General features: G+C 35.5%; 1 protein-coding gene across 2 annotated transcripts; it reads left to right on the forward strand.

Moving 5' to 3' along the window:
- Positions 1–536: 536 nt before the first annotated feature.
- On the forward strand, positions 537–11,486 carry LOC116024696 (rho GTPase-activating protein 7-like). Of its 2 annotated transcripts, none has more exons than XM_031265665.1 (22): positions 537–835; positions 1,760–1,796; positions 3,402–3,478; positions 3,889–3,959; positions 4,045–4,123; positions 4,230–4,374; positions 4,497–4,616; positions 5,293–5,373; positions 5,556–5,611; positions 5,707–5,776; positions 6,024–6,111; positions 6,476–6,719; positions 6,835–7,056; positions 7,880–8,221; positions 8,785–8,834; positions 9,282–9,342; positions 9,509–9,592; positions 9,869–9,982; positions 10,078–10,247; positions 10,550–10,619; positions 10,698–10,901; positions 10,989–11,486. In XM_031265665.1, exons 1-22 carry the CDS (start codon positions 776–778, stop codon positions 11,172–11,174), a joined length of 2,631 nt encoding a protein of 876 aa, XP_031121525.1. In that variant the 5' UTR covers positions 537–775; the 3' UTR covers positions 11,175–11,486. The 2 variants fall into 2 exon arrangements, with proteins under 2 accessions (XP_031121525.1, XP_031121526.1); XM_031265666.1 differs by having other exon boundaries at positions 10,992–11,486.
- The last annotated feature ends 47 nt before the right edge of the window (positions 11,487–11,533 follow it).

The raw sequence follows: 11,533 nt of genomic DNA on the forward strand, positions 1-11,533 counted from the left end.
GTTTATTAGCAAATTTTGCCTTATTAGACCACTATTAGTTGTTTGACTTAGTTAAACAGTTCATGTAAGTGTTTGATTAATTAACTTTTTGTAACAGTTTATTGTTCTAAAATGCTAAAATTAAAAAAATGGCTCAAAGCATGATAAACTTTTTGATAAATCATCTTACATGTAATCAACTAATAGCTAAATTATCAAACATTTTTCTACAATCAATTAATATTATCAACTAATCAAACCCATTAACCCAATCAACTAACAACTATAAGCTAATAACCCTAAAATGTTAGTAAATAAATACAGTTTTGGGTTCATTGTGCTTGCTGATCATTGATTCATCATATTTTTGGAAGGCGAGTTTGGTGAACAGATTGATTAAAAAGGTTAAAATTAACACACCCAAACTGGGGAACAATTATAGTCAAGCAGTTCAGCAGTTGAACTTGACAGTTTAGTAGAATACTACGTTTTGCCATTTCGGAATTAATAAAAGTTACCGTATCACTACGTAACCATTAAAACTCCACCTAATCTGCCCCCACGATTTCTCTCTCTCTCTCTCTATCTATCTGGGTTTCTTCCTCTCTCTCTCTCTCTATCACAAGCGAACAAAAAGACAGACTCAGAAAAATAAAGCTCTGTTGGTTTGGTTGCTGCTGCTGCATCTCCTCCTCCAATCCGTTCTTCGTCAAACCCTACGCATCTCCTTTAGATCTCCGCCTGAGCTCAGCTCTGTGATCTCCCAGCTGCCATGACCTTCACCTTCGATTGATTCATGGAAATGTCGGCCTCGCTCGCTGCATTTGAGCGACCTCGGGTCGGAACCTCTAATACGGTATGGAATCAGTGATATCTCACTCTTCGATGCCCCGTTCCTTTGTTTTTTCGCTGTTAACAGAACATTTCCCTGCTAGCTCGCTCGATTGATTGTGTTTTGCTTGCTGGAAGTGGGAATTTGTGTCAATGGGGAAGTCGTTTTTAGTCAAATAAGTTCGAAGTTGTGCTGGAAATGTTTGGACTTGTTTAGGACTTGCTTTTACCACCGTCCGTTAGGAGTAGGAGAGGGATAATTGCACTCCGTAATTTGTTTGCCCCTCCCAAAGCTCTAATTTGTTAAGATAAATGCTCTAATTGATGATTTTTTACTTTTGAAATGTATATGTCAGTTCAAATATTGGAGATGATGCAAATTGAACTGCTGATTGTCTTGCTATACTGAAATACAATCACAAATTTGCTTTAAGTTCATCAGGATTATGTTGAGAAATAAGGGAAGACAAGTTAATTGAACTGCCAAAATCTTTTCGTTTCAGCTCCATGTGATGAAAGATGGCTCATACACACTCTGTTGTTTATTCTTAAACAATGTGGGTATATGCCCATGTAGTTATATATAAACAAATTGATTTTGATTTTGGTGCACAGTGCTCATTTTTAGTTTTGCATGAAATTTATGAAATGACATTGTAATACAGTCTTTTTCTGTGGAGTCTATGAAAAAAGAAAGAGTCTATGTAATATTGCTTCTTCATCTTTAAATGTTTTATCAGTCTTTTTTTACTTCTCATTTTAGTACTGTAGAATGCTTTTAGATCACTTGTCTTTGTGCTGTAAGAATGTATTATATACAAGTATCTCTGGAGTAAAGATAAAGGTTAGACAACTGTGCAAACAGAAATGATGCGACTTGTTTATGGTTCTTCTCTTGTTGCTTTAATGTTTGCATTTTTGGTTTTTATATTGATTTGGTGATTTACAGGTTTTCAAGAGTGGGCCACTATTCATCTCTTCAAAAGGTTAGTAAAACTTGAAGATTTGCTTATATTCTTATGCTATTGGATCTAATGCTGGCCCATTGTACTTTTGGATCCACCTTGCACGCTTTCATCCTAAGGCGTGAGTGCTTGACATTGTATACTTGCGCGCTTTTGGCAATACAGCTACTCTTTTCTCAGTGCCTGTGCTTCTATGCCAGTCTATAACTTTTCCAAATATATTTATTTTGAAAAGAATTTATAATTTTTTTTTTTTTGGCAATTTTGTCATGTTTTAGTTATTTCAATATTAAAAGGTCGTCTTAAGGTAGATAAGCTGTTCTGCTGTTTGGGTGCTTTTAACATTGAATCTCATTATTCTTTGTAATTAATATGGTTGAATTTAAATAAGGAGCACCAGTTATTTGTAAATTCACGTTGACATCACTGTTGCATTTGCCGTAATTCCTGTTCTATCTCTCACAGAAGTTCCTGGAGTCTTGAAATTGTGAGAACTGCATCTCGAAGGCTTCTTTGCAATACTCAATCTGAGAAAAGATAAAAAATAAATTTTATAAAATCAAGAGTTTAAATGGGTCTTAGAATTTTCTTCAAACTCGTGTCTTAAGTTTTCTTCCGAACTTGGAAGTGTTCTCCCTTTCATACCCTTGAATTAAAGAAATGGGTCCCATTGGAAAAATTCTCTTTAGAAGGGATTTCAATGGCGGCAAGGTTGAGCAGATACATGAGATTGCATATAAGTGAGCTTAAATAAAAAAAAATTAGTATAAATGAAAATGGAAGCTTTCACCAAGTCTATGGAATATGTTTTGATATATCACTGAAAGTAGACTTGGAAGACAAAACTTTCTTCATTAAGAGTCTCACTCTCTCTCTTTTAGCTGGAAAGTTGCGAAGAAAGTCAGGTTTCATCAAAATTTTCATCTTTTTTTAAGAAGGGTTACCTTGCAGAGATAATCCTTACATAGTGAAAAAAAGTAGAGGGAAAAATGCAATGCTCTATTTTGCATTGTAAAAGTGAAAAGAATATATAGAAGATGTTCTTCATGCTTTTTGAATTTTAGTGCACCATGTCAAATTTAATAAAGCATCTCTTCTTGAAGACCTGGTGACCTGCAAGGTATGGGGGCCTGCCTAGAAATTATGGGAGGCAGTTATAGAATGTGTTATGGTGTTCAATCCTGAAAGAAACGGATAGACATTTTTTAAGGTTGTATCAACTGTCTGCAGACTAAAGTTTAATTGGTTGGGGGTGTGGCTTTTATTTTTGTTTTTGTATGGTGCAAAGAATATTGTTTAGAAAGTATAAAGAAATGTATGGAATCCATAAGTTCCATGCAGAGCTGGCCTTATGAAATCTTAGTATCCACTTAGTTCCTTTTCTTATTAATTATGTTACTTATGAAAAGAAGAACGCCTTTCAGTATAATGACTAAATAACCTCATTAACAAAATACTGAAACAGTAGACACAAATAGCTACAAATTAATCCGGATAAGTTTCAAATTCCTTGATGAAATCCTATCAAATCAAATTGCATCATTGGACTGTCATCCTTTGTTAAAGTCATTGCAGCTCTATTTTCATCAGCCATCATGTCCCTCAAAAAACATGTTACATTTGCAGGACTAGGTTGGAAGTCTTGGAAAAAGCGTTGGTTCATTCTCACACGCACATCTTTGGTTTTCCTCAAGAATGATCCTGTTAGTATTTCTCTTGGTTCTATTGATTTGGAGGTCTAATATTTCAGTAAACATGTCCATTTTATTGTACCTCCTAGTTTTAAGGCAATCATTCTCAAGTTTGAACTATCTTCATAGACATATTTTATTTGTATATTAACATCCTATTGCTTAATAAACTTTTGCAGTTAACTTTGTAGTTTATATGATACGAATGTAATGCTTTAGATGGTTATTTAATTCTATACTGATTGCTTACTTACAAATAGAGGATTAATGTTATTCAACTGCATGGACAGACAAAGAAAGAAAACAGCTGCTATAGCATGTATATTCTCATTTATTCTGTACATTTTCTTCACAAGAATCAAGACAAACTAATATGGAGTATTATTTAAAACTTGTTCTTATGCTTTTGCTTTATTGTGTAGAGTACTCTTCCACAACGAGGTGGTGAAGTTAATCTGACTTTGGGAGGCATAGACTTAAATAATTCTGGAAGGTAATTATTATTGTTCTGGTGCAGCATTTATATTTTGCTTTTCTTTCCAGTCCTTAGTTCCTTACCTCAGTACTTTGTTTTGCAGTGTGGTTGTTAGAGAAGATAAAAAACTGTTAACTGTACTTTTTCCTGATGGACGTGATGGTCGGGCATTTACTCTTAAGGTGCACTTTTGGTTACCCAAATACTTAAATAAAGACACCCATAAGCACTAACATATATGCTGTTTAAGAATATTTATCTTTTACCAAGCTCTGAGGATTTATGCAGGCTGAAACATCAGAGGATTTGTATGAGTGGAAGACTGCTCTTGAACATGCTCTTGCACAAGCACCAAATGCTGCGCTTGTGATGGGACAGAATGGCATATTTCGGAATGACACTGGTGATTCAGTTGAAGGTTCTTTCCATCAATGTATGTGCATTCTTATCATTTTTAGTTGAACCTTTTTTACTTCCTATATCTTTTCCTTAAGTAAACTAAATTTCAAAATTTGCCTCTCTAATAAAGGCCTACTGGGTTCTTTCTTGATGTAGGGAGGGATAAACGTCCCGTGAAGTCTTTGGTTGTTGGACGGCCAATCTTGCTTGCCTTAGAAGATATAGATGGTGGTCCATCCTTTCTTGAAAAGGCACTTAGATTTCTTGAGAAGCATGGTAAGCGCACAAATAAATGAATATTTGAAGTAATTCTCATTTTCATATTAACATTATGGTTTTCATTGCAAATTATCCTCTTGGATGAAATTCTCTTCTTTATCAATAAAAGTTACTTTAATAGAAGAATTCTGCATTCAAATCTTCCAAAGCTAAAAGTGAGCACAACATGACACAATGAGTATAAAGCTGCACACATATTCGTTATTTCTCCTAAAACATTCTTTAAACAAAATTATCTCCAACACTATGCCCAATTGCCCACATGGATTTCCTTGATGCCAGAGCAATTCTATTTCTCTGCTTGTGTTCAGATGGCACCACTTTCCAAAGATACTTCTCTTTTATTTGTGTGCCTTTCTTTTTGTTTTGCCCCTGTTCTTAGTTCGGAGATAGCAGTTTTTATTAGTAACTTCTTTCCTAAAAATTGTTTATATAGTAGAAAGCAGATAGGACAATTGGGCGAAAGTTCCATTGCCATTAGAATAAAAGAGAAGTAGACATTATGAGTCAAAGCCTGCCAACTTCTTAATTTAACTTTGACTCTAGACTATATTCTTTTGCTTTAGTTCCCCTTCATTTGTCTTACTCCTCTATCTGTTTTGCTAATACTGTCCAGCTCATAATTTCTATGTGTAGTTCCCTTGTTGATTTCTTTGTTTAACCTTCTTGACAGGAATTAAAGTTGAAGGGATATTGCGACAATCTGCTGATGTAGAGGAAGTGGAGCAGAGAGTAAAAGCTTATGAGCAGCAAGGTCCAAACTCTAAACCTCCTCCTAAGTCCTAACGTTTGCTTTACTTCTGAAGTTGAGCTAGTCATTTTGTACCATGATTTTCAAAAGAAATATGTGCTGTACCACCTATTGCTATGGTGTGTTTGTTTTATTCTAGAATAAGGTATTCTTGAAAGCTAAATTATGTGAGCATTTCTTTGTAGGTAAGACTGAATTCGGTCCAGATGAGGATGCCCATGTAATTGGCGACTGTGTGAAGGTTTTGATAGCTACCTCAATCTCATTAGCATAATTTTTTTTTTTTTTTCATTGTGTTTGTTAAATTAGTGCTCACTGTAACTACCCCTTGTGCAGCATGTACTTCGCGAGCTGCCATCATCTCCAGTGCCTGCATCTTGCTGCACTGCCTTGTTGGAGGCATACAGTGAGTTAACCTTTTAGACTTTGAAATATTTTAAGAGTATTTGTTTTATGACAGAATACATACTTGTTTTCAAATAGTATTTGTTTTCAGATATAACCTACTTGCCTGTGTATTTTGGTTTGCTGAAACTTGGAAGCCTGGATTTGACTCTTTCCATTTTCTATGAAATGCACAATTATAAGTAAATGATTTTATGAATATTTCATTCTTATCTAACTATATTTTGTTTCCCTGAATTTTAAAAAAGAAATTGATAGGAAGGAAGCTCGGGTAAATGCTATGCGCTCTGCTATAGTTGAGACATTTCCTGAACCAAACCGGCGCTTATTACAGAGGTATTGTCTTTCTGGGTGCAGTGTGCATTTGAAATATTCTTGACAAATCCATGTTTTTAGGGAGGGGTTCATGGGTTGCTTCTGATTTGATGCAAAATAACCCAGGAAACTCTTGGGCAGGTTATCTAAACTATATGATGTGACTCTCTGATATCGGTGCAAACTATTAAATATGTTTTTTCCCATTGTGATATTATAATGGATGTTTTAGTTGATCTGGTTATTATATGATGTTAGTGTACTTTTGAATAGGAATAGATCTTTTTCTTTCTAGCCTACTGTAGTTGAAAATTCAATAGAGCCAAGAAGATGAAAGGGACACTTGGTTCCTGTTACAAGCTAACCTATTGATTCTCCTTTGTAGAATTGTGAAGATGATGCACACAATATCTTCACATGCTTCTGAAAATAGGATGAGTCCATCTGCTGTTGCTGCTTGTATGGCACCACTGCTTTTGCGACCTCTCTTAGCTGGTGAATGTGAACTGGAGGATGAATTTGATACTAATGGTGATAACTCGGCGCAGCTTCTTGCTGCTGCTAATGCAGCTAATAATGCGCAAGCTATCATTACAACACTTTTGGAGGAGTATGATAATATTTTTGATGTAAGCAATTATTTTGATGTCACATATATTTATTATTATATGAATTTAGCTAAAGTGATTAAGCTGTATTTACTATCATATGTTGCTTATTATTATTTTTACTGTGCTCTTTCAGGATGATAATCTGCATAGGTGCTCTATTTCAGCGGATTCTCGGATTGGAAACAGTGGCAGTGAAGATTCAAGTGATGATGAAAATTTGGAGGTGAAAGACAATGGTTATCATGATGCTGAAAATGAGGTTGGGCAAGAGTCAGATGATGATCATGATCGCGTACTTAGTGGAAAGTTAAGTGAAAACAGCAGTTCTGCTGCCAGTGATCTATATGACTATAAGGTTGTTTTCCTCTCTCTTCCTCCTTCAAGTACCTATAGAACTCTTCCTTTTGGCTCTGTTAATAAACAAATTTCTGTATTGCAAACATGGGCTTTCTATTCATTATTGCTTATTGTGCTAGTAGTTAGATTATGCTAGATATCTGGCTCAAGTCTTAGTTCATACATACAATTTCATTTATATTCGGTAATGTATATGAGTATATGACTGAAACTACATCTGGCAAAGTCGAATCAACTTGTATGCTAGTGAAGGATGATATGAATATCTCAACTCTGCTAATGATAGATTTTAGTTCACAACTTCACATAGACAGCAACACTTCTACCAACAATGTGTTGCTTTTGTAAGAGTGTTTGCATTGAGGGCATTGTTCTTTGAATGAATCCACCAAGGGGTAAGTGCTTAATTTTGAAGGTATCCTGTCATGGTCCGTATACTACACTGCCTGAGTTTTATTTGTCTATCAGATTGCATATTGTACAGTTTGAAAAACATAGACAACTGCCATCAGAGGTTGAGTGTACCTTCCTAATCTCAAATTAGGGGGAGGGGAGTATTTTAACACTAACTACAAATGTAGTCTTTGAGAAGCAAATGTCTGTTTGCTTAAATGGTCACATGATTTGATTATAGCATTCTGAAAAAAAAAAAAAGATTGGTAGCTTCCATCAATTTTAATATCATCTGATTGTGAACGTCCAAGTGCAAGAATTTTACGTCTTTGAAAGCATCATCGTTCATGATACTTGGTTGTATCTTATTATGTTTCTGTTGAGTTTTAGCTATTTATTAAGGAGGTGCATTTGTTTATTAAATGCAGGGTTTCGGAGGTGATGATTCTGATTTTGATTCTCCAAGGAACAATAAAGTGGTTGGTATGGAGTTTAAGCCAACTGAAGACTCTCAGCCTGTTGCAGAGTCTAATGTTTTATTTAGTGAACAGCTGGACCGGCATAAAAAGACATCTGAAAATGAGATTGCTACTGCATCCGAATTACCAAATAATGGATCACAGCGGTCTATGGGTGAAATACTTTCATCTATGGATCAAGGGCTGCCTCACTCTTCTTCTGGGAAGGATTCGTCCGCGGAGAAATCTTCCAGTAAATTAACTTCATCCAATCTCAGTGCCAAAAGATCAGCATTCTGGGGTAGAAACAATGTGAGTGTTGGTCCCCATGATATCTTTGTTACCAAAAGCCTCTATATCATTTTTATGCTTCAAAAGATGTGGCTTCAATTCAGTTCCTTCTTTTTATCTTCTTTACTTCTCATTTTTTATGGTAGTTGAGAGAATTCTTCATCACTCCTTTCCTTTTCATTTTTGTCTGTTCTACTTCATTCTTACTTGTTAACACTTATGGAAGTCATAATATTCAATTATTTACTGTTATATTCTTTTCTCCCTGTTAGGCCTAGTTTTGGACTAATTATTGTTTCCATTAAGTACTTGTGCACCAAAATATGATTCCAGTTCTGCTTTGCCAAGTAATATAATATTTTTAATTTAATTGCACCTGTAAGTAATCCCAGCACTAGTGAGTGAAATTTTCGATATCATGATTATGTGGGTTAGACTGCATTTATTTCTCTCAGGAAAGCTAAATATTCTTATAAAAAGTAAAAACCATTGCATTATTATGTCAAAGATTTTTCTTCCACTGCAATGTCTTTTTGATGGAAAATGAATGCTGTATCTGATGCTGTGATTTCTCTACTGTGCAGGCCAGAAAGACTCCATCAATGGAGTCTGTTGATTCTTCTGGAGAGGAAGAGTACGCTCCATCTCTCTTAAAAACATTTCCCTTTATTAAAACATCTTTCTAAATGAGACTATTTTCTATTGCTTCATTTATCCTATTACTCTGAAGGACAATTTCCTTCAATCACATATGAGTGTCAGAGATATTTCATTTCATACAGCCTAGTGGTGAATGATTTAAATTCTCCCATAGTGGAATTTGTTCTTATAATCTTATGAAATGAAATAATATTTGCATGCCGGTGCTCCTTTCTATACCTAGCATCTGTTGGCATTTAAAAACAATTTATGAGGTATTCATTTTTATTTAAACCATAAACATAAAGTCTACTCAGAACAATGCTGTACCCTTTTCTCCATCCACATCGAATGTAAGATAAAACCTTTGTTTTGCTAATTCTTTGTCCTGTTCATTTTATTCTATACTGTCTCTAATTGGCATTTGACAAATTTTTAATAGGCTTGCTATACAGAGACTTGAGATTACAAAAAATGACTTGCGTCATAGAATTGCAAAAGAGGTAACATATGGGCTCATGTTGTTGTTGTTGTATTTTTTTTTTCCTTTATAACTTCTTTTGAATTTTATTTGGTGGTAAGTGAGCTTGTGGTCAAGTAGTTTTCTAAAGCAAACTTTCTGGGTATTAAGTTATATTTCTAACCAAATTGAACTTGCATCTTCTCTAGGCAAGAGGGAATGCAATTTTGCAGGCTAGCCTTGAAAGAAGGAAGCAAGCATTGCATGAGAGACGTTTGGCACTGGAACAAGATGTATGTTTCTTTTTTTATGAATTTAGTTCAGTAAATGATGTTGAAGACGGTTTAAATATAGTTAAAATAATTACTGGAGAACTTTAAACATGCAACTACTAAGTTTGAAAACTCTACATCATGGTTGGATCTTGGAAATATATCTTATTCCCTTTTTCTTCCATCCATATTCTTGGCTCCAAAAATGCCAAAGTGCAGTTTATTATACTCTAATTTTTTGGTCTCAATTCCAAATCATATTTGGACTATCATTATCAAATTTGACTGTTATAATAGGTTGCAAGATTACAAGAACAGTTACAAGCTGAGAGGGACTTGAGGGCTGCATTGGAAGTTGGTTTGAGCATGTCTTCTGGGCAGTTATCAGGTTCTCGTAGTATGGATTCCAAGGTTCGTACTTCATAGTGATTCTAATGCATCTTACTAAGTTTTAAATTACCAATGATTTTTTTGCATGTCCTAAAGGCACTTTTTCTATTTTGAAGACTAGGGCAGAGCTTGAGGAGATAGCACTTGCTGAAGCTGATGTGGCTAGATTGAAGCAGAAAGTTGCTGAATTGCACCATCAACTTAATCAGCAGCGCCAACATCATTTTGGCTCTCTATCTGATGCTTGTGATCGTTATCAACATGGCCCAAACACTAATCCTCAACTGTAAGTTGAAATACTTGTTGGATACCACTTTCAAACATTGTAATAAAGCCTGCTGTCAACATCTCATAGTAAAATCCAAAAATGAATGGTAATCAGGGTCTAGGGGCAGGTTCAGTAGTATGCTGATTGCTGGATACATAAAAATTTCCAAAAATGAAAATAAAACCCTTAGTCTAGTCAACATCTCATGGTAAAATCAATGTTCTGTGGTCATATTCCTAATGATGTATGTATGTTTTCTGGACCAATGGCTTCAATAAATTTTTTTAATTTTGTCTGCATTATCCTCCTTATCTCTGCAGGAAATATTTTCAGCAAGATTTTGACACAACCCTCGCTTTCTGTAATCATGAAAGGAAACAGAGAACAGAGGTGAGTGTATATACTGCTACTGTATGCATAGTTTTTCGTTATACTAAATAATCCTAACCTTTGTGAGATATGAAGCAGGAACTCTTTGGTTCTGAGCTGAGGAACATCAAGGGACAAGTTCTGACATCTGGCAGCACTAGCAGGCAGCCTGGTCGGAAACATTCTTTGGAGACAACAAGCTTGAGTGATTCTAAGAGTACTGAGGCATCTGCTAGTTTATCCATGGATGAGCTTGGTGGTGTTGATTCTGTGTCTGTGCCTTCTACATCAAGGGTCACAGAGGTAATAATTGAAATAAAATACAATTATTTAGGCGAAAGAAATTAAGGCTTTTGTGATTCGTTTGTACCAACTCCAAACATTCTTTAGCAGGGTTTGGATTATCCCCGACATCCTTCTGTCGCATCTTCCACCTTGGTGGAATTGACTACACGCTTGGACTTCTTCAAAGAACGACGTTCTCAGCTGATGGAGCAGTTACATAGCCTCGACCTAAACTATGGGTCGGCATCTCATGATTTCATGTACAAACCGTCATCTCCTCCTTGGAACTGAGCAGTGACTAAACATGGAGTTTCGCCCCATGTGAAGGATTTGCGTCTTACCATTTGTATATCCTCCGTATCACCGCATATAGATTTTCACAATGTATTTTTATGCACCATTGTTTCTCAACTGTTCTCCTGTGAAAGAGTCCTATCTACCATTTTGCCTTCACTCTTCATGTTTTTGGTTTTTGTCGAGTGCGCAGTAGCGTTTAGGAGTTCTCAGTTACGTTTCTTGAATTTTGTATTGTACACTCTAGTGTTGTAAACATCTTGATTATTATGTAACATAGTTATAGGGAGAGGTTACGTTATTGCATTTCATATTCCTCTTTTTTTTTTAAGAGGGGGGGTGGGGGGGGGGGGGGG

The sequence above is a fragment of the Ipomoea triloba genome, chromosome 7 (assembly GCF_003576645.1).
Source record: "Ipomoea triloba cultivar NCNSP0323 chromosome 7, ASM357664v1".
Classification (NCBI taxonomy): Eukaryota; Viridiplantae; Streptophyta; class Magnoliopsida; order Solanales; family Convolvulaceae; genus Ipomoea; species Ipomoea triloba.